Source organism: Urocitellus parryii, chromosome 9 (assembly GCF_045843805.1).
Source record: "Urocitellus parryii isolate mUroPar1 chromosome 9, mUroPar1.hap1, whole genome shotgun sequence".
Lineage (NCBI taxonomy): Eukaryota > Metazoa > Chordata > Mammalia > Rodentia > Sciuridae > Urocitellus > Urocitellus parryii.
Genome location: NC_135539.1, coordinates 20,399,384 through 20,420,003, shown reverse-complemented (window position 1 = coordinate 20,420,003; position 20,620 = coordinate 20,399,384). Strand labels below are relative to the sequence as shown.

General features: G+C 50.8%; 4 protein-coding genes across 7 annotated transcripts in view; 3 read left to right on the top strand and 1 right to left on the bottom strand.

Moving 5' to 3' along the window:
• The window catches only part of Coro1a (coronin 1A), a 67,563-nt gene extending 64,362 nt beyond the window's left edge, over positions 1-3,201 (top strand). For both annotated transcript variants that reach the window (XM_026380941.2, XM_026380942.2), the window contains one exon: positions 362-3,201. In XM_026380941.2, the coding sequence (XP_026236726.2) occupies positions 362-466 (105 nt within the window). In that variant the 3' untranslated portion in view covers positions 467-3,201. The remainder of the gene's footprint in view (positions 1-361) is intronic.
• A 2-nt stretch (positions 3,202-3,203) lies between these two features.
• Bola2b (bolA family member 2B) lies at positions 3,204-3,846 on the bottom strand. Its single transcript, XM_026380944.2, has 3 exons — positions 3,699-3,846; positions 3,514-3,611; positions 3,204-3,345 (listed from the first exon to the last, which is right to left on the bottom strand). The coding sequence occupies exons 1-3, from the start codon at positions 3,759-3,761 to the stop codon at positions 3,246-3,248; spliced, it is 261 nt and encodes an 86-aa protein (XP_026236729.1). The 5' UTR covers positions 3,762-3,846; the 3' UTR covers positions 3,204-3,245.
• A 27-nt stretch (positions 3,847-3,873) lies between these two features.
• Positions 3,874-7,170, top strand: Slx1a (structure-specific endonuclease subunit SLX1A). Its single transcript, XM_026380943.2, has 6 exons — positions 3,874-4,406; positions 5,060-5,111; positions 5,214-5,552; positions 6,580-6,707; positions 6,873-6,960; positions 7,042-7,170. Exons 1-6 carry the CDS (start codon positions 4,219-4,221, stop codon positions 7,069-7,071), a joined length of 825 nt encoding a protein of 274 aa, XP_026236728.2. The 5' UTR covers positions 3,874-4,218; the 3' UTR covers positions 7,072-7,170.
• Positions 7,171-9,069: 1,899 nt separating this feature from the next.
• LOC113176454 (sulfotransferase 1A1) lies at positions 9,070-12,925 on the top strand. 3 transcript variants are annotated; one of them, XM_026380930.2, is made up of 10 exons: positions 9,090-9,158; positions 9,533-9,634; positions 9,760-9,878; positions 10,383-10,574; positions 10,682-10,807; positions 10,888-10,985; positions 11,497-11,623; positions 11,857-11,951; positions 12,441-12,621; positions 12,712-12,925. In XM_026380930.2, the coding sequence occupies exons 4-10, from the start codon at positions 10,427-10,429 to the stop codon at positions 12,822-12,824; spliced, it is 888 nt and encodes a 295-aa protein (XP_026236715.2). In that variant the 5' UTR covers positions 9,090-9,158; positions 9,533-9,634; positions 9,760-9,878; positions 10,383-10,426; the 3' UTR covers positions 12,825-12,925. The 3 variants fall into 3 exon arrangements, with proteins under 3 accessions (XP_026236717.2, XP_026236715.2, XP_026236716.2); XM_026380931.2 differs by having other exon boundaries at positions 9,108-9,158; positions 9,544-9,634; XM_026380932.2 differs by lacking the exon at positions 9,533-9,634 and having other exon boundaries at positions 9,070-9,158.
• Positions 12,926-20,620: the final 7,695 nt, after the last annotated feature.

Below are 20,620 nucleotides of genomic sequence, written 5' to 3'. Positions count from 1 at the left end.
ACTTGGAGCCGGGTGTGGTGGTACACACCTGTAATCTCAGCAGCTCAGAGGCTAAGGCAAGAGGACTACAAGTTCAAAGCCAGCCTCAGCAATTTAGAGAGGCTCTGCACAACTCAGCAAGACCCTGACTCTAAATAAAACACAAAAAAGGGCTGGGATGTGGTTAAGCATCCCGGTGTTCAATCCCTGGTACCAAAACAAAAACAGGATTTGGGTTTACAGACCTACAACTCTCTGGGCAGGAGCTGGCTGACAGACAGAAGGGCCCAAATTCTGGGATTCTTGGAAGGGGGTTTAGCAGATGCCAGGTTAATGGGGGACACCAGAAGGAGCTAAGCCTAATCTAGCCTGGATTACCCAGGATGCTGTGTCCCGGCTGGAGGAGGAGATAAAGAAGCTGCAGACCACAGTGCAGGAGCTGCAGAAGCGCCTGGACAGGCTGGAGGAGACAGTCCAGGCCAAGTAGAGGGCACAAGGCCTTCAGCCGGGGGAGGCCACTCACAGCCCTCCATTCCCACCCAGGCCTCAGGCTATCATGGCAAAGAAGAAACAATAATAAAATGGCTTTATTTTCTTGTACTTCTCCAGACTCTGATGACTGCTTACCTGGGATGCTGGGCCTGATAAACTAACCTACCTTTGAGCTTCCCCCTTAGCATCCCTGATGGAACTGTCCCCATCAGGGCTGTGGGGGGGGGGGGCGGGGGTCCCTCTCTGAATACCCTACAGCACAGGCTGTTGGAGAACCCACCCATGTTGATGTGGGTTGGGAGCTTGCTCTTTGTTTCCCAATTCCTTCTCAGAACTGGCAGGCCCTTGCTGGGGGTATCTGAGCGGAGGTAAAGCCCAAGTTATTGTGGGGCACAATAATTGTTCAGTATCTCTTGCTCAGGACTTAAGGGTATGTATTTCCAGAGCGGCTCCCGACATCAGAAATTCCCATGTTTACCTCAATTCTGCTGTGCCTAGTCAACCAAAACACCAGGTTGCTCAGGACTGTACTGACACTGCTGCTTGTGGGGACATGATCCAGTGAGCACTGTGCACTGGTCATCTTTCAAACTGCAAACTCAAAGGATAAAAATAGCAAGGCTTTCTGTAAGGAAAGAGTTTAGATATCAGATTGTGACAATCTAAATCTCCATTTTTGTTCAGAAATTCCCCTTATAGCACTACTACCTCTTGAGGCCCTTTCTGTGGGTTCTGTTGGGGTGTGGCTTCTGTGAAAGGGGGACCTGGCAGGAATAGGTCTGTAGGACCCTACCAAGAGGGGGCTTAGGGCTGGGCATGGTGGTGCATGCCTGTAATCCCAGCAACTTGGAATGCTAGAAGCAGGAGGATTGCAAGTTTGAGACCAGCCTCGGCAACTTAGTAAGGCTCTAAGCAACTTAGTGAAACCCTGTCTCAAAAATAAATAAATTGCTGGGAATGTGGCTCAGTGGTAAAGCACCCCTGGGTTCAATTCCTGGTACAAAAAAAAAAAAAAAAAAAAAAGGTTTGGGGCCAGGTGCAGAAGTACACGACTATAATCCCAGCCACTTGGGAGGCTGAGGCAGGAAGACTGCAAGTTCAAGGCCAGTCTGGGCAACTTACCAAAAACAAAAAATAAGAAGGCCTGGGAATGAAGCTCAGTGGTAAAGTGTCCCTGGGTTCAATCCCTAGCATGCAAACAAATACAAATATAAAGAGAGGACTTGGGAATAGGTTTTGATGCCCAATTCAATTTAGTGGATGATGCCCACTGAACCAGGATGACACAGGGCTGTTTGGAATGGGTGTCTTGGCCACAACAGAACTTGGTTCATATCCTGCAAAGACAACAAAAGCTCATTCCCAGCCCCCATGTCATCAGCATGTCACAGAAGAAAGCTATCAGGGTAGAGACTGCTGGGTACCAATGTACAAATGTTCCTGTCTGCATACTCAGGTCTTCAGTCTATGTAAGCCGCGTGACCCTGCACAAGTCACCTCTCCAGGCCTTAGGGGGGAATCATGGAAGGGCAACCATCACAGCTGGGCGAATGTAATGGTAGATCCCAGCATGGCTGGAGGCTGGGCCTCTTAAAGGAGTGACACTCCTTCTCTGCATTTCTGTTGCACTATGGGGATGATGGGCCCTTCTGGAGTTCTCATGAGTAGACTCACTAGTTTTGGTTCAGGAGAACTTAAAAATTTTCAGGAAATGATCCTTTGGATCCAGAAAGGTTGTCTGTAACCATCATGACTCAGCTCTACCAGCCCATTCTCTCCCAGAGAGAAGCAAGAGAGGAACATAGGGGATAGAGGAAATTGACGGACTAAAAAACTAGCTTCAAAAACACAGGTAACAAAGTGGGTGAGATGTGTGAAACATCTCATTTCTCACTCTTAAAGAGACTTGGGTCCAAATGGTTCACTTGGTGTTTCTCCTGAGTCTCAGAAAACACTGTACAAGGTCCTGCCAACCCATGGTTAAGACTTTTACAGATGTACCTTCCCCAGTTTTGTGCCCTATTTTCCTGCTCTATCCCTATGTCCTAAGCACATCCCACATTCCTGAAAAATTCATGGTTCTCACAGGTTACCTGTGGATACTCAAGTCCAGGGCTATGAAGCTGGTGGGACTTCTTCCAGAAGGGGGCCACAAAATATCAGCACACCAGCTGGTGAAGAGCCCCCAGCTTAGCCTCACTTCCCTTGAGGTTTGTGAAGGGCTGAGGGGGTCTGAGGGGGATGCTTCAGATATTGCGGTGAAGCTGGGGAGAAAGACCATTTTGTTCAGCTCATCAGGGTTCTCAAATCCTGAACACTTTCTCATCTCTGAATTTTTACTAATATTTGCAGAACTAGGGATTGAACCTAGGGCCTTCCACAACGCTAGGTAGGCACTGAGCATATGCCCAGCTTTTATTTTATTTTGAAATAGGGTCTTACTAAGTGGACCAGGCTGCCCCTGAACTTGTAATTATCCTGCTTCAGTCTCCTCAGCAGGTAGAATTCCCAGGCATGATTGGGTGGGGAGTGGCAATACAGATTCTTAGGGGTCTACAAGAAAGGTTTGCAAGGCAGACTCTGGAAGGGACCTAAGGACAGAATTTCATTTTACAAGCTGGACACAGAGGCTACATGGGGAGCGGAACTTGAATCGAAGCAAGGCAGACAGAAGCCAAGCAGTACACTCAGCTTCAGTGCCCCTGCCACACACAACACACAGACACAGAAGCTGGCCCTGATTTGTCATTTAATGCTGCGCAGGCATCGGTCCCTCATTTCTGCTGCTCACGAGCCCACTGGTCTGGAGTCAAAGTTTTCTGCTCAAAGGCATGGATGTGCGGGAGCTCTTCTGCTAGGGACGCATTCACCAGCCTGGAGTTGAGAAACGGCAGGCTGACGCCTGGGTGGCGGTCCCCGAGGAGCTCCAGGGGTCATGGGCCACGTTGCTGGGGTAGGGGTTAGATAAATGGGAATGGGGGAGTGGCTAGGGTTGTGGTCCTGGAACTGGGGCCGCGCTCAAGGAACAGTTTCTGCACTTACCGATGTCTATGAAGCAGTGGCTTCCCTTCGAACTTAGCCGACACCACCAGGACTCGGAAGCTGGTCGCGCAACGGCCAGGAGTCGTGTCCTCCACCTCCTACCGGGCAGAAGGATGGGGTTCATGCCCAACCCGCTTCCAGGCCTCCTTTTCTCTCTTGGGGAGGGTTCAGACGACTCAACTCACCACGTGCTCCGCCTCCAGGTCCCGCTGCAGCTTCTCCCGGAGGTAGTCTGCGCTGAGTTCCATCGCGGCAGCCCGGCGGGGACAGAAACCCCCCTAGGACCGGCCTCGGTGCCTTCCGCCCTTAGTGGAGCCACTTCCGGTAAGAAATCTACTTCCGCCCCCACTAGGGCGTCCTTAAACGCAGCACTTCCGCCCTCAGACTCGGGTGAAATGCCAACAGTCAAGGGTTTTCGCGCTTACCATCTGTTAGCCAATCAGAGTCTGCGGGACGACCGACCCTCCCTGAGCGCACGCTCATTGGTTGGCTCTAGCAGTCTGCAAAGAGGTCTGGGTTTTGTAGCCAGGTGTTGGCACCGAGCTCCAGCTCGGAGACGGTGCACGAACCCATACTGTTGGCGGGCTCAAAGGTGCCTCGCTGTCGCCGAAACAATCATGTTGTAGTCCTAGCTACCCAGCCCTCCCCGTGGTTCGCGGTTACAGAACTCACCCCCAGCTTCGGCCCCTGACCTACAACGTCCCGATGGGTCCCACGGGGAGCGAAGCAAGGCCGGAGCGTTTCTTCGGTGTCTACCTGCTCTACTGCCTGAACCCTCGGCATCGGGGCCGCGTCTACGTGGGGTTCACGGTCAACCCCGCTCGTCGGGTCCTGCAGCATAACGGCGGTCGCAAAAAAGGCGGGGCCTGGAGGACCAGCGGGAGAGGGCCCTGGTAGGGCGGCGGGTCCCAGGGCTGGCTCCTGGGAGGAAGAAGACCCGGCTGGGCAGAGGCAGGATAATAGGGGCGGGGCAGGCCTGTGGTGGCGGGCAGGCCCAGTAACTGGGTGGGGCTACCCCGAAGGGAGGGGCCGGGAGACCGAGCCCGGTGCATCTGGGGGTCAAGGGCTTGGCTGCTAAGTGGTCCGGGACTTGGTGAGCAAGTTCTGAGACAGAACAGATCGGGAGAGAGAGAGAGAGAGAGAGAGAGAGAGAGAGAGAGAGAGAGAGAGAGAGAGAGAGAGAGAGAGATAGATAGAAAGAGAGAGAGAGAGAGAGAGAGAGAGAGAGAGAGAGAGAGAAGAGAGAAGAGAGAGAGAAGAGAGAGATAGAAAGAGAGAGAGAGAGAGAGAGAGAGAGAGAGAGAGAGAGAGAGGACCCAAGGACTGTAGGACTGTTAAGTCCTTGCGACTGGCAGAGGGGCCTGAGGTTGGCAGGTGTGAGGGCACGTATCTGCACGAAGGGAGGGGAGCCTCGTCGCTAGGCTTGAAGCTCCTGTGAGGATGACCCTTGGTGGGACTGGAAGCGTACAGTGGTTAGGGATTCGGCATCACGTGGGGTGTGTGTGGGTTGGGGGCTCACAGGCCGCGCGCTTGTTTTCCTCCCCAGGGAGATGGTGCTTATCGTGCACGGCTTCCCATCTGCGGTGGCCGCCCTTCGGGTAAGAAAGACAGTTGGGTGGTGGACAGATGAGTGAGCTCTCAATGTCACTATGCGACTGCAGTCTCGGCCGCCCCAACGCTCTTGTCTTTCCCGCCCGCAGTTCGAGTGGGCCTGGCAGCACCCGCAAGCCTCGCGTCGCCTGTCACACGTGGGGCCGCGCTTGCGAGGCGAGGCAACCTTCGCCTTCCACCTTCGAGTGCTTGCGCACATGCTGCGCGCGCCACCCTGGGCGCGTCTCCCGCTCACACTGCGCTGGTTGCGCCAGGACTTCCGCCAGGATCTCTGCCCTCCCCCGCCACCACATGTGCCACTGGCCTTCGGCCCGCCGCCTCCCCGGGCCCAGCTTCCGAAGCGCTGCGCTGGGCCTGTTGTAGACAGGGAGCGTGAAAAGGACCCGGGCGCACAATCCTGTTGCACTCTCTGCGCCCGCACCCTTGAGGTGAGATCCGTGCCAAGTAGGGGCAGGACTAGGGTTCAGAAGGTTTGAGGTCAAGACGTTTGTTGAACAGTCACGCAACTGATGTGTTGATTGGCAGCTCTGCCACGCAAAGTATGTGCATGGTTCTTGGACCCCTCACTACTAATCTAGGGCCCTGGTCATTTCCCTTTGAGTGGAAAGTGCAGTTCTAGACCTTCAGAGTTGACCATGTGCCACCAACTCAGTGAGGCCTTTCCTCTCCATCTAAAATTATAGCTTTTTCTGAGCTGGACGCAATGGTGCACACCTGTAATCCCAGCAGCTCCGGAGGCTGAGGCAGGAGGATTGCAAGTTAAAACTAGCCTCAGCAATTTAGCAAGACTCTGTCTTAAAAAGGGCTAGGGGGCTGGGGTTGTGGCTCAGTGGTAGAGTGCTTACCTTTCATGCATGAAGCCCTGGGTTCGATCCTCAGCACCACATAAAAGTAAATAAATAAAAATAAAGATAAAAAAAAAAGGCTAGGGATGTGGCTCAGTATTAAGCCCCTCTGGGTTCAATCCCTGGTACCAAAACCAGAAACAAACAAAAAAAGCTCTTAAGTCCTTTTTTCCCCCCTTTTTATTTATTTGTTATGGTATAGTGGATTAAACCCAATACATCCCCAGCCCTTTCTGTTTTTTTTTTTTTTTTTTTTTAATTGTGGGAGACACAGTCTCCCAAAGTTGTCTAGATGGGCTAAGTACATGTGATCTGTCCCCCTACCTCAGCCTCCTAGTTACTTGGATTACAGGTGTTGGCCACCTTGTAGGGCCTACTTTTGCCCTTAATTCTTATTATTGTCTCACATGCTATATTTTATTATTTCCTAATCAGCTTCCCCACTCTTCACACTAAACTCCAGGAGGGCAACTCTTATTCACTCACTTAGCACAGAGTAGGTGATCAATCAATACTTAACAAGTTAACAGATGGAGGCCTGGCTTCTGATCTCTCAATAATAAATAGCTTATTTCCAGTCTTCCTTTCCTTCCATTGCTACCTCTGACAGGACGAAGACAGTCCCCTGTGCTGCCCTCACCCTGGCTGTCCCCTAAAGACCCATGTGATCTGCCTGGCAGAGGAGTTCCTTCAGGAAGAGCCAGGGCAGCTTCTGCCCCTAGAGGGCCAATGTCCTAGGTGAGTGCTGTCCTGTTTCTCAGCCTGGCCTAGCTCTGGGGAGAGGGTGCCCAGTGGTCCAGTCCAGGCTGGGGCAGATGATTCCTTGGCGACCCAGGGCCAGGGCTGCAGGGGGCTTGCGAGGCTTGACTCTGTATCATCTCCTACCAACTGCACCCTTGGCAGCTGTGAGAACTCACTGCTTTGGGGAGACCTGATCCGGCTGTGCCGGATGGGCACTGAGGAGGAAGAGGATGGCTCAGAATTAGAAGAGGTGAGAGGTGATTCTGGCCCCCACTCGCTTCATCCACCTCCATCCCCTAGGCTGCCTTTGACTAAGCTCTTATCTCCATAGGAACACTGGACAGACATGCTGGACACCTGATCCTCAGCCTCCCCAACCCTGATCCTATGATTTTTCTGTCCCCCAGTGGCCACCAACCATACTGGACAATTTTTATTTGAATACAATAAAATATTTTGAGTTAAGGGTAACTTCTGATGTCTGTGGGGAGGTCTGGGTGAGGGGAACAGAAATGGGAGGAGAGCCTGTTGGCTCAACCATGTGTCCAGCGTCTCTCCTGCTTGGAGACTTTGCCCGGCTTGGCACAGAGAACATACAGCGCACATTCACATCCACGACTCCGAGCCTCCTGACCTCCCGTGTCCAGATAGACTGAATTTTTTTTTTTTTGCCTCAACATAGAATTCTTTATTTTGTATAAACAGCACAGTAGAAACATCCCCACTAACACATAAACCTATATATAAAACATAGACTATCTCTAATATATTTTTCCCTCTATATGGTAGCATACCAGTGTATGCAACAGAAAGTATTGTTGATGAGGCAAGAAGGAAACTGATTGAGGCAATGACTAGTGAGCCAGGCATTAACATTCAAAAACCAGGCAGACATGAATTTTAATTAGAAAAGCAGTATCAAAATAGTTTCTATGATATGGGGATTTACATGCTTCAGTCTACATTCCTGATATCTAACTTTTCTTAGTCATGGTTCTTTGCCTTTGGAGTGGTTCTATACAGGTACAGAGAATGCCTACCTAATACCAGATTTTCACCATGAAAAATCATAATAGAAATGACGAAGCTTCAATATGTCAAAATGCATTCTACTGTCATGTATAACTAATTAGAACAAGTTAAGAAATAAAACAAAAAAATAGTAAAAATAAAGCAAAAAAAATTGAAACAACAAAGCTTAAAAAAAAGAGTATGCTGGATTTCAAAAGATAATAATTTTTGAGAAAGCTTAACATAAATACTCCAAACAATAGGCTTTAGAACATCCTGTGTTTAGAAGTAAACATTCACTTGAGCCATTTGTCAAATTCTATGTAGTAATTTGTTTCTCAAGGATCCTTTTATCTCAGGAAAGTCCATAGTCATCTGATTTCTTCTTTACCTAATGATCTGTTGTCAGCCTACTTTTAACAATAGAAGGGAAAACTGGTATATATTTTAAATCAACTGGTTCTCCTTAAGTCTTATAGTTCCTATACTATTTCAACATCATGGTGAACATTTTCAACATGGCTGTGTACTTACAGAAGCAATCTCTCAGTTATGAAAAATAAAACATTAGTCACAGGGCTTATGAAATGAAAAGTTCTTTCTCAAACTCTTTCTTGTTAAAAAAATTAACTTTAAATGTACAAGACCAAGCACTGGTACTTTCCAAAAACCAAAATGAAGCCAAATCACAAAATTACACAATAGTTTTAGAAGACAGCTCTGATTTTTTTTTTTTTTTTTTTTTGTGGGGTGGGGCGGTCATCTCTGGTAGCCTCAGTACAAGCACTGGTCTTTGGCTGCTCTGATACTTCTTCCTCCTTTTCTGGCAATCTTCCAAGAGACCCCAAAGGTACAGTGCTTTCTCAATTCTGTGTCAAGGAGACTTGTGAGATTACAGGGATTTGAACAGAGAAGTTACTTTCAAAACCATGTTCTTCAAGATCACACTGAGCAAGCGGCTCTTCTTGCTCCTGGTTTAAGTAGTATGCTACTAGGAAATCACTTTATGCTTTAGGCGATGCATCTTTAGTGAGTAAGCCCTGGATTTTAATGCAAACAGCAAGAGAAAGGCTGAGGAGGAGGTGGGGAGTTCCCTTACACGGATCTCTGTGGCTCTCTAGCCTAATCTCTTCATGTCCATCTGTCCCTGGAGCCCCCTTCAAGCTCCATCAGCCATGAGCCATGTTCCTGAGGTCCCACAGGAGCCATGAAGCAGGGGTTCCCTCCAGAACTAGTAGGCTCTGGCGTCCTTGTCTTTCCTATCTCATGCTGCCTCAAAAACAGCCCTCCTTGCTCTGCTCCGCCCCCAGTCCTTTGGCCCTGCCCACCCAGTATTCTAGACTTGCCCTGTTGTTAGAGCCTGCAGTTCTGGAATGCCTGTGGCTGCTCTGGTCTGAGCCTGTGGTGTCTTGAGATTGGCCTGGAGCCGGAAGAAAGGTGAGTGGCCCTGCACCCCATCTTTTCTCTCCCCTTTCCTCCCTTGACTTGGTCAGTTAGAAAAAGCTGACTGTTGCCCAACTGTGAAGGGAAGGAGGTTAGGACCAGATTACAGCTGAAAAAACATCCATCCCAGGGGGCCCTTTCTCCTCATTTCACTTTGTTTGTTTGCTATATGGTAAACCCACATCTTGAGTTTCAGATAGTTCTTAGCAAGAGGTCCCTCATCCCAGACCTCACCCTTTCCTCTCTGGAGGACAGCCAGTTCCAGCTTGATGCTAACAGGGTAACACTGACTTCCCCCTGCCTGAAACCTCACCCTGAATTCTGGGAGGACAGCCAGTCCCAGCGTTTGCTCCTCATTTTGAAACTAGAAAACCTTTAGCTCAGAGAGAAGCTCTGTGATCCCCACATAGCACCAACACAGAGCCACTGCATGCCCAGGAAGCCACAAGGCCAGGAGACTGAGAGATCAAGTAAGTCCAGATTGGGGTTGACTGGGCCAGACCACCCTTGCCCTGCCCAGGTGTTGACTCCAACATCTTCCAAGTGCTGGCCAGTTCTTAGTGCTTGATTAGGCACCTCTTTTATCACTCGACAGAAACCTCTGCCTCCCTGTTCTTTCCACCTCAAGAGGGGAACTCCAGCCTGGACAGTCTCCCTGCCCTCATCTGCGGAGTCATTGAATTTTACTCATTTTCATAAAAGACTGGCCCTGAGGCAAGTTCTGTTACCCGATTACCTGGGTTGGTTCTGGAAGCAAGATGGAGCTTGGGTGGGCAAGTGGGATCCCAGGTCAACTGGCCTGGGGTGTTTTTGAATATGAAGGGCCCAAGGAGCTCAAAAAAGGGGAGTAGCATGAAGAGGAGCCCATTAGATTTAGGCAGGATGTACTAACAGAAAAAGCCTACGGGTAAGAAGTTAGAATGGGCAGGCCACAATAGTATTTCGAAATGCATGCTGGAATGCTTCCAAACTCAAGTATCAGGACTTCAGCCCTAGAATTGCTTACATTGTTCTGGGCTGTGGCTGGGCACTGGGGTTATGGAAAGTTCTGCAGGTAAGAAGAAGGTGTAGCATGACCTGTGAACCACTGTATTGGAGTTACACCTCATTTCCAGTCCCAACTGCCACTTACTAGCTTAATGAGCTTGGGCAAATCATAGGACCTCCTGAAGCTTCAGTATCTCAAAGTAACCATTCAGCAAATGCTGTTTTGTGAAGGGATTCAGAGAAGCAGAGCAGGTGCTGGCCCCTGACTCAGCAGCATGGAGCTGGTCCAGGACACCTCCCGCCCTCCACTAGTCAGTGTGAAGGGGGTCCCGCTCATCAAGTACTTTGCAGAGATGGTGGGGCCACTTCAGAGCTTCCAGGCCTGGCCCGATGACTTGCTCATCAGCACCTACCCCAAGTCTGGTAAGTGAGGAGGGCCACCCTGCTCCCCCATTGGGGCTGCATCCCTGACCTTGGTCAGCAGGACCAGGCCCTCCACCCTGATCACAGGGTTTTCTTCCCTCTTACAGGTACCACATGGGTAAGCGAGATAGTGGACATGATCTACCAGAGTGGTGACCTAGAGAAGTGTCATCGGGCCCCCATCTTTGTACGGGTGCCCTTCCTTGAGTTCAAGGGCCCAGGGGTTCCCTCAGGTGAGTAGCAGGGTGCTGGGGCAGTGGTATTAGGAAGACTGGGCTCCAGCTCACCACAAGTTCCCTTGCCCACACCTTAGGTCTGGAAACTTTGAAAGATACACCTGCCCCTCGGCTCCTCAAGACACACTTGCCCGTAGGCCTGATTCCCCAGAGTCTGTTGGATCAGAAGGTCAAGGTGAGTGGCAGTGGAGGCCACTAGGCCATTCCAGCTTTGGTCCTGTTCTGCAGGGAAAGTCTCTTCAAGCTTTGTCTCTGCACAAGTGGGAAGGCCACCTGCTCTTACTGTGGCAGAGCCAAGACGAGGAGGAGAGCGAGACTCTTCAGTGCAGACCCGAGGGCAGGGGAACCTGGTGCTCAGAGGCTCACAGAGGGGCTGGAGGGTCCCTGCCTGCCTTGTTCTCCATCAGGGTGTGTGGTGGAATCCCAGGGGTCAGATTAGGATGAAGTACAGCTCCATGGACCAGCCAGGAGTCTCCCATCAAAGCTGAGTTCAGATCCCAGCTGCCATAGCCATCCCTGAGGTCTCCAGCAAGTTGGCCTCAAGGCCTCAGCTTGTTCCCTTGTCAAGCTGATAGGGGACCCCCCACAGGGGTGCTGTGAGGGGGACAGGCACCAGGGGGGCAGGCAGTCCTGGGGTGTGTGTGTGGGGTGGTGTAGCTGGCAGTGGGTGTCGTGTGTCCCTGCAGATGATCTATGTTGCCCGCAATGCAAAGGACGTGGCTGTCTCCTATTACAACTTCTACAAAATGGCCAAGGTGCACCCTGACCCTGGCACCTGGGACAGCTTCTTAGAGAAGTTCATGGACGGACAAGGTGGGCCCCCAACCTGGAGGAAGGAGAGGGCTGGAGTTTAGGAAGCCCACCTAAAACTTATAACAGGGCTGGAGTTGTGGCTCAGTGGTAGAGTACTTGCCTAGCACATGTGAGACACTGGATTTGATTCTTAGCACCACATAAAAAATAAATAAAATAAAGGTCTTGTGTCCATCTACAACTAAAAATATTTAAAAAAGCTCAGACCAATTGGGTGGCATCCCCTTTCCCAGTGTCCTATGGGTCGTGGTACCAGCACGTGCAGGAGTGGTGGGAGCTGAGCCGCACCCACCCGGTGCTCTACCTCTTCTATGAAGACCTGAAGGAGGTGAGATTCTCCCCGCTACCACTCCATCTATGTCCCACCCAGGGGGCAGGAACCTCAGGGGACCTGACAAGGCCCAGGACCCTCCCCTTTGGCTGGCCCACCCAGCCCAGGATTGCCCACACTGCCTTTCTGGCCTGGAACCACAGAGCCAGCCCAGCTCAGCCCTCTCTCCTAGTGCCTGGATCAGATGAGCTGTTTGTTGTTTTCATGTCTCCCTGTCCAGGGCTGCGCCACACCTGGGGCCACAGTTCTAAAAGACTGTCCCTGCCCTCTCTCCTAAGGTACCAAGCAGGGCTCACTCCAGGACCCTAAGGCTGAGAGCTAGTCTTTTTGCTCCAGGGAAAGAGGCCCAGAGTGAAGAGTTAGGGCTGGGAGGTTTCCACGTGGAAGGGGCCAGCTCCCCCCTTGTGACACCAGAGAGGGGACTTCCCTTGTGTTTACACCATAAGTAATCCAAACCCCCTCTGAAGAACCTGTATCTTGCTTCAGAACCCCAAAAGGGAGATTAGAAAGATCCTGGAGTTTCTGGGGCGCTCCCTGTCAGAGGAGACGGTGGATCACATCGTCCAGCACACATCCTTCAAGGAGATGAAGAAGAATCCCATGACTAACTACAGCACCATACCAACTGAGATAATGGACCACAGTATTTCTGCCTTCATGAGGAAAGGTATGTGTCTGGAGAAGGGAGTGTGGAAACAGCCTCTATTTGGGGTCACCTGTGTGGGTGTGACTCAGGCCTCCTTCTTTCTTTCCCTAGGCGTGACAGGGGACTGGAAATCCATCTTCACTGTGGCCCAGAATGAACGCTTTGATGCCCACTATGCTGAGAAGATGGCAGGTTGCAAGCTCAACTTCTGCTGGCAGCTCTGAGTGGTGTCGTGGGGAGCCACTGCAGGGGGAGCGTGGGCATAAGCCTGACCCATGACCTCAAGAATAAAATATGATGTGTCCAACAAGAGGCTCTGCTGGAAGCAGGAGGACACCTGACACTAACTAAATCCCACTGGGGCCAAGTAGGGCCCTGCCCCTGGCACCCTCAGCACCCACATGCCCTGTCTGGGCAGGGAAAGGAGGTCTACAGAAGGAAGGCCCAGAGACATGGATAAGGGGGAAGAATATTTATTTGATCATAGAAAATCCTGTTGCTTTCTCCCATGAGGCTAGCAACAGCAGACCTCCCGTCTGCCAGCCAGCTTCACTTATTTTTGTACTGGGGATTGAACTCAGGAGTGCTCTACCCCTCAGCCCTTTTATTTTGAAACACGTTCTTGCTAAGTTGCTAAGGCTGGATCCAAACTTGCAATCCTCCTGCCTTATCTTTGTGAGTGGCTGGGCTTACTAGCATGTGCCATCATGCCTGGTAGCTTCACATTTTCTTGGGTTCCTTACAAGTCACCATGTACCTCTGGGCCACATTAAGGAAAGGGAAGAGGGCCATTATCCTCCTGGTCTGGAGCACTAGAGCAGCAGGAACCCCCAAGCTCCCAGCCTCTCCTGTCCTCGTCTTCTACTCTGGAGTCAAGAGGTCTGTATTGCTCTAGAGCTGGTCCTCAGTAATGAAGGGGGCTTAGGACAGGGAACAAAGAGCAGGAAGAAGAAGGGAGACTCATTTCGCACAGGGTCAGACTAGAAAGGGCAAGGGGTCTGATTCCATTCAGGATCCCTGTGTTAAGAAGATAAAAGAACTCAGAGGGCAGCAGGCAGGTGACTTGGAGGTATAGTGGGGAACAGCCTTTAGGCTGCATTAGGTTACAATTGACCCTGGTCACATATGTCAGGGTGAACAAGAGTTGGGGGTGGGGGAATGGGAGTCAGGAGACAACGGGACATGTGTCCAGCTCTAGCTGTCAAAGTGAGGATGGACAGGAGAGCAGAGCAGCCTGCTCCCTTGGGACTGCTAAGGCGCCCAGGCTGGGCAGGAGGAGATCAGTGGGCAGATGTGGGTTGTTCAAGCTCTGAGACCATGACAGGAGAAAAGGGAAGGACTTGGGAAGATGACCCCATACTCTATCTGGTGTCCCTGTGTCACGAACACCCTTTTGGTGGAGGCTGCCGTACCCTCTGAAGGGGGTGTGTGAATCAGGGCACAGTACAAGTAGGTGGTCAGGGGATGCAGGGCCAGCACCAGCCGTTCCTTTGGGTAAGTCCTTGGAGTCCATCTCAGGGTTACCTTTCTGCCGGGGCAGTGGGATGATGTAGTGGTGGCTCAGGGTGAGTCTCCCAGGGATCAACCCAATCAGTTCATGGTGGGTGAGAGAACTTTTTTCTTTGCCAAGAGCCTGGTTGCCAACTCCCTCGTAGACTCTCTGCTTTCTTCATCAATGCCATCTATATCACACCCGCAAGGGAGCAGGAGGAGAACTCTGAAGGTAGCCAGGTGTCCACTGCAGGCCAGGTAGCCGGCAAGAGGAGGAGGAGATCCAGGAGTGGCAAAGTGGCTGCAGGGGCCTGGTGCCTCCAGCACTACCCTGCTGCCACTCTCTGGGGAAGCTCTTGTCCCATTTTGTACACTGGTGGAAAGGTGGCAGCTGAAGTGGGTGTGGTGAGGAGAGCACAGCCTGGGGGTGGGCGTGGCCACCCACTTGCTGGTGACGTGGCTGTAGATGACTACCTTCACCAGGGTCCACTGCTCAGCCCCATGCACAGCCTTGACCCACACCTTGTCTCCAGGTTTGTCTACATAGTCCCCTGAGCCTGAAGTGGCCCCTTAGAGGGGTGGGGGCTTGTGAGCGGAGGGAGTGTTAGGCAGGTCCTGAACACCAGCCTTTTCCTTCCTCATTTGTCACTAGATTTCACAATCCACACAAGCAGGTCATGGCTATTCAACACAAGGAAGACCAAACTGGCAATGAGACAACAATGAGGGCCTGAGGAAACCTGCCAACCCTGGCAAGACTGGCAGAATGGGCAGGAAATGGCATTTAATAGGTTCTGGAAAGCTGCACCTGGGTGAGAGCCAGCTGTGTGGCTTGCTTTGAGACACAGGGTGGGCTTGGCCAAACCCTCCAGGTTTCCACCACAGCAAGAGGCTGAGCTGGCATTGGAAGGAGGAGGAAGGCTACAGGCCAGGGCCACAGAGGGAGAGTGAGAGAAATGGGAGGTGCCAGAATCCCTTTGCCTTAGAGAAGAACTAGAAAAACCCTTCCTGAGGCCACGTTGGAAACCCTGTGCAGTGACCACCAGGTGTGTCACAGGCTCCCCAGGGGGATGCTGACAGTTGTCCTCAGGAGCCCCCACTTTGCCTGCTCAGGAAATGCCCATCTCCTCCCACTCAACAATTCACCTCTCTTTCAACAGAGACTTGATCTCAGCATCTTATCCAGGGTTTTGTGGAGGAGGCTGAGGGAAAGGAAGGCAGAGAACAGGTTGAGGTGGGGCACAGTATAGGCATCCTTTTCTGCTTATGCCAGGAGGCTGGGATTGTTTTTGTTTTTGGAACCAGGGATTGAACCCAGGGGTGCTAAACCACTGAGCCACATCCCCATTTTGAGACAGGGTTTTAGTGATTGCTTAGGGCTTAATAAAAGTTGCTGAGGCTGGCCTCAAACTTGCAATCCTCTTGACTCAGCCTCCTGAGTTGCCTGGCATCTGTCAATACGGCAGGTGCCACTGTGCCTGGCCAGGCTGGGTTCTTCAGACCAACCCTACTGCTGCAAACTAGAGACCCTGAGAACATCTGTGGGCCACATAAGCATGGCCACACAGATCACTCAAGCATGGTCACACAGAATGCACAAAAGGGATCTGGAAACCTATCGCCTAATGGTTCAACATGCTAGTGCAACACACTACGCATGCATGGCAGTGCTAGTGTAAATAAACCTGCCATGGCCAGTGGTGTAAAAGTAGAACATGTGCAGTTGTGAGTACATCAATACTCAATGAATAGTGAGCAACTGTGCTACTATTTAGATATTTACTACGCTTCACTTTTGATCATTAGAGTGTAGCCTTTTTACCTTATAAAAAAAATATACTGAAAAGCAATTTGCCTTGTGACACCAGGAGCAGCCCCACCACAACCCACCTTTACTGCATCTTTTGTGTCCATCAAGAGGCAACATAGATGGGCTGGGGATGTGGCTCAAGCGGTAGCGCGCTCGCCTGGCATGCGTGTGGCCCGGGTTCGATCCTCAGCACCACATACCAACAAAGATGTTGTGTCCGCCGAGAACTAAAATAAATAAATGAATGAATAAATAAATAAATAAATAAATAAATAAATAAATAAATAAATTAATTAAAAAAAAAAAAAAAGAGGCAACATAGAGCTGGGCAAAGTGACACATGCCTATAATCCCAGCGACTTGGGAGGCAAAGGTAGGAGGAGCGTAAGCTCAAAAGCCAGCCTCAGCAACTTAGTGAGGCCCTGAACAACTTAACGAGACCCTGTCTCAAATAAGAAATAAAAAGGGCTGGAGATAGGGCTTAATGGTAAAGCATCCCTGGGTTAAATCCCAATAATAGTAATAGTAATAATAATAATAATAATAATAGAAGAGGTAACATGGAGTGTGACTTATAGCATCTAGGTTTGTGTAAGTTCTCTGTAATGCTCTCACAATTACAAGACTGTTTAGTGATGCACATCTAAGAAGATTTAGTGACCCACGACTCTACATTTAGTCTTTTCTTGAAGGTTCTGGGGACCAAAAAACAGGACTAGTGGATAGGACTGCAGACCTGAAGGATAAAAATAAGAATGGGAACTTCTGTAAAAACAAACGAACAATCTTAGAACCAAAGGAACAGCCTGGCCTGGTTTAAGGATGAGCAAAGTGAGGCACAAGCAGGAGACAGGCTCCCAGAAGGGCAGATCTTGGATCATGGCTAATTGTCCACTGCATTGTGCTGCTGCCTCTGGGGGTCCTGCCTGGGCCTGGCCTCTGGGAGAGAAGGACCTGGCAGGAATAGGTCCTGTGAAGGGCTGGGGATGTGGCTCAAGCGGTAGCGCGCTCACCTGGCATGCGTGCGGCCCCAGGTTCGATCCTCAGCACCACATACCAACAAAGATGTTGTGTCCGCCGAAAACTAAAAAATAAATATTAAAATTAAAAAAAAAATAGGTCCTGTGAAGAGGGGTCTTGGGAGTCGGTTTTGCTGCCCAATTTAGGAGTGACTCCCTGAGCTGGGACAACACAGGGCTCTTTGGGATGGGTGTCTGGGCCACAGCAGGGCTTGGTTCATACCGTACAGGGATGATCAAAGCCCCATTCCTTGCCCTTTCCTTATTATCTACCTGGATAGGTAATGCCAGGGAAGATGTACAAATCTCCTTGTCTACCCATTTGGTCTCACCCTCTCTGCAAGCCATGTGACTGTAGGCAAGTCACGTCTCCTCTATGTCTCCTCTATACAATAGGGAGGGCTCTCCTCACCATTTGGTGAATGCAATAGTTGGTGCTAGGGGGATGCAGGCTGAGCCTCTTAAAGGAGTGATGCTCCTTTTCTCCATTTCTCCTGTACTGTGGGGACCATCGGCTTTTCCGGAGTCCTCATTAGTAGACTCACCCACTAGTTCTCCTACTGGTTCAGGGGAACTAAAGAGGTCAGAAAATGATCCCTGGGACCAGAAGGGTAAAGCTGTAACAACCATCAAGACTCCCAGCTTCACCAGCCCATTCTATAGGATGGAAACAAGAGAGGGCAGTAGCGGTGAAGATAATTCAGGGACTGAGAAACTGGCTTTTAAAATGAGAGAGAACCAGGTGTGTTGGGGCATGCATGTAATCCCAGAGGCTCGGGAAGTAGAGGCAGGATGACCATAAGTTCAAAGCCAGCCTCAGCAACTTAGCAAGGCCCATCTCAAACTAAAAAATTAAATAGGCTAGGGATGTGGCTCAGTGGTTAAGTTCCCTGGGTTCAATCTCTAGTACCAAATAATAAATAAATAAATAAATAAAATACAGAGGAGAGCTAGGTATGGAGGGGAACACCTGCATTCCCAGCTATTAGGAGGCTGAGAGGGCAGGATTGTTAAACCATGAAACAAAGAAAAGATCACTGACTCCAATTTTAAATCAAATTAAAGCAAGCTTGTAATTCCGGCTGGCCGGGACTGTCTCTATCAAAATCCTTGAATTAGAGAACAATACTCTAGCTCTCTAGGAGCATGGTTTTATAGCACAAAAAGTTGCAAAAGGGCGGGGGTGTCTTGGGAACTTACAGATAACAGGATTTTGACAAGCATAATACAAAGGCAGATAGTAGATTAATGATCTAGATGGTTCAACAGGGGCTGGGATTGTGGCTCAGTGGTAGAGCGCTCGTCTAGCATGTGCGAGGCCCTGGGTTCGATCCTCAGCACCACATAAAAATAAATAAATAAAGGTATTGTATCCAACTACTTCTAAAAAATAAATATTAAAAAAATTAAATGGTTCAACATTTCAAGTTAGAGAATAAATTTAGATCCCAACACCAGAATTTAAGAGGCGCTGCTAAGGTTTCAGAGAGGGTTGTTATCTGGTCAGGGAAAGCCAGGCATGGGTGAGTTCAAGGCACAGGCAGGCATTCCAAGCAGGTTTAGAAATCGCAGTAATTTATAGTAAAACAGAAATTAACTTTTCATGACTTTGTGATAAGATGGCTCCCAATCTTAAGATGGAATTAGGCTGGGTTCATCAAGGATCACTTGAACTCCTGAAATGAGTCCAGTCTAGGTAGTTAAATACTGACATAGATGTACCATCTGTCCCAGTTTTCTGCCCCAGGTCAAATACTGACATAGATGTACCATCTGTCCCAGTTTCTGCCCCAGGTCAGCCTTATTTTCCTGCTCTATCCCTAACCCCATGTTCTCCTCACAACTTATGTTGCTGAAAAACCCATAGTCTTCACAAGCGCACCAGTGGCCACATCAAGCCTAAGGTTTTGTAGCCACTGGGCCTTCTCCTGGGAATCAGAAAACATCAGCATTCAAGCTGGCAAGGGGCCCTTGCTTGGGCCCCAGGTGCCCCGAGGCTTGTGAATGACTGGGGGGACTTGCAGGGGAATTCCCTATCATGCTTGTATATTGGAGTAATTTTGGAGAGAGGGACAGGGTTTTCATCGGGTAAGGGCTCTGAAACCCAGGGCTTCGCACGTGCTAGATGAGAACATTTTCTCATCTCTCCATTTTAAAAGCTGACAGCAAACAGAAAGCCCCAGATATCTGGGGATAGGGTAATTAGTGGTAGTCCCCTAGGGGTGTACTACCCTGGGTGGCTTCCCCTGAACCTACTCTCTAATATTAGAAATACGGTGGTGCCATAAGAAATCAAACACCTCCTAGGAAGTGGGTTGGAAAGGCAAACTTTACTTCTGCTACAAGGATGTGCTCCCAAACCTGGTTGGCAAGCACCTGGGTGGGAAGTCTGCCTCCATTTTCCCCTAACACAGCGTTGCCCTGGGGCTCTGACAGGAGGAGTATCTATGTCAAAACTGGTGCAGGGTAAGGGAAGGGCTATACTTAAAATGGCTACAACTGGATCTTACCTCCCAATGAAGGCTAAATACTATACTCCCCACCTCCTTGGGGGCAGAAGGATGGGAAGCAGGTCCTACCCGGCCCCAGGAGCCCTCTTCCCTCCTAGGGAGGACCCAGGTCGCTCCACTCACTGCTTACTCGTCCTCCAAGTCCCGCTGCAGCTCCTCCCAGAGGCAGTCTGCGCTGTCGCAGCAGCCCAGAGGGGGAGGCGACCCAGAAGAGGCAGAAGCCCCCTGGGACTCGGCCATGGTCCTTCGTGAAGCTACTTCCGTTGGGACATCTACTCGCGACTCACTGGGGCGTCATCAGTGCAGCACCGCCTCCCTCAGGTGAGAAAGCGATTCCAACAGTCAAGAGTTTGGCGCGGGCCATCAGCTAGCCAATCAGAGCCCGCGTGAGGACTGACCCCGCCCCAAAGCTCGCTAATTGGTTGGCGCTGGCCACGTGTTCCGCCTCCGGAGTTCTGGGGCGGGGCTTGGACCTCTGGCTCGGGCCTGGAGAAGATGCGCTGAGCTGCACCTGCTGCGGGATGCAGGGTGCCTCACCTTCGCCTGTGGGGCACTTTTTCGGGAATCAAGCTCTTGTAGTCCTAGCAACCAGCCCCTGCCCAGGGTCCTTGGTCACAGATATCATGTTCCCAGTATGTGGCCCCTGACTCCAAATGTCCCACAGGCCCCGTGGGGGATGAAGAGAGGCGGTGACATTTCTAGGGCATCTACTTGGTCTACTGCCTGAACTCTCTGCATCAGGACTGCTCTCAATGGGGTCCACCATCTGACCCGCTGTCCGGGTCCAGCAGCACACTGGCTGTTGCGAGAAAGGCTGGGTCTGGCGGAGCAGCCGAAAAGGGCCCCAGTAGGAAAGGGCCTCTTGCCTGGGTCTCAGTTCCTTCAGGGAGGAGGCAGGCCCAGTGGGGTGGAGGCCGGATTATAGGAAGAGCCAGGCCTGGAGGAGGTGGATGAGACTGGTGGTGGGGCCCGGAGGTGGCAAGGGTCAGGGGAACTAGCTGAACCAAGCCGGTGAAACCTCGTGGTATGGCTTGAAGCTGTTAGGTGGGTAGCAGTTGGTGGAACCGGAGGCAAAGGATGGTTAGGGGAGTCGTGTTTACGTGGGGCAATCGTGGTTTGGGTTCTCACAGGGCTCTCCCTTGTCTTTCCAGGATATGGAACTTGCCCCTCCGGTAATAAACATGATGGGA

Excerpts from the sequence above, each read along its gene's own strand:
- Slx1a (XM_026380943.2), top strand. The coding sequence starts at position 4,219 with ATGGGTCCCACGGGGAGCGAAGCAAGGCCGGAGCGTTTCTTCGGTGTC. Across the intron at positions 5,553-6,579 it reads TCTGCGCCCGCACCCTTGAG|GACGAAGACAGTCCCCTGTG; the intron begins GTGAGATCCGTG and ends TACCTCTGACAG. Across the intron at positions 6,708-6,872 it reads CTAGAGGGCCAATGTCCTAG|CTGTGAGAACTCACTGCTTT; the intron begins GTGAGTGCTGTC and ends CACCCTTGGCAG.
- Bola2b (XM_026380944.2), bottom strand. The coding sequence starts at position 3,761 with ATGGAACTCAGCGCAGACTACCTCCGGGAGAAGCTGCAGCGGGACCTG. Across the intron at positions 3,612-3,698 it reads ACCTGGAGGCGGAGCACGTG|GAGGTGGAGGACACGACTCC; the intron begins GTGAGTTGAGTC and ends TCTGCCCGGTAG. Across the intron at positions 3,346-3,513 it reads CCACTGCTTCATAGACATCG|GCTGGTGAATGCGTCCCTAG; the intron begins GTAAGTGCAGAA and ends TCTCAACTCCAG.
- LOC113176454 (XM_026380932.2), top strand. The coding sequence starts at position 10,427 with ATGGAGCTGGTCCAGGACACCTCCCGCCCTCCACTAGTCAGTGTGAAG. Across the intron at positions 11,624-11,856 it reads GAAGTTCATGGACGGACAAG|TGTCCTATGGGTCGTGGTAC; the intron begins GTGGGCCCCCAA and ends CCCCTTTCCCAG. Across the intron at positions 11,952-12,440 it reads TCTATGAAGACCTGAAGGAG|AACCCCAAAAGGGAGATTAG; the intron begins GTGAGATTCTCC and ends ATCTTGCTTCAG.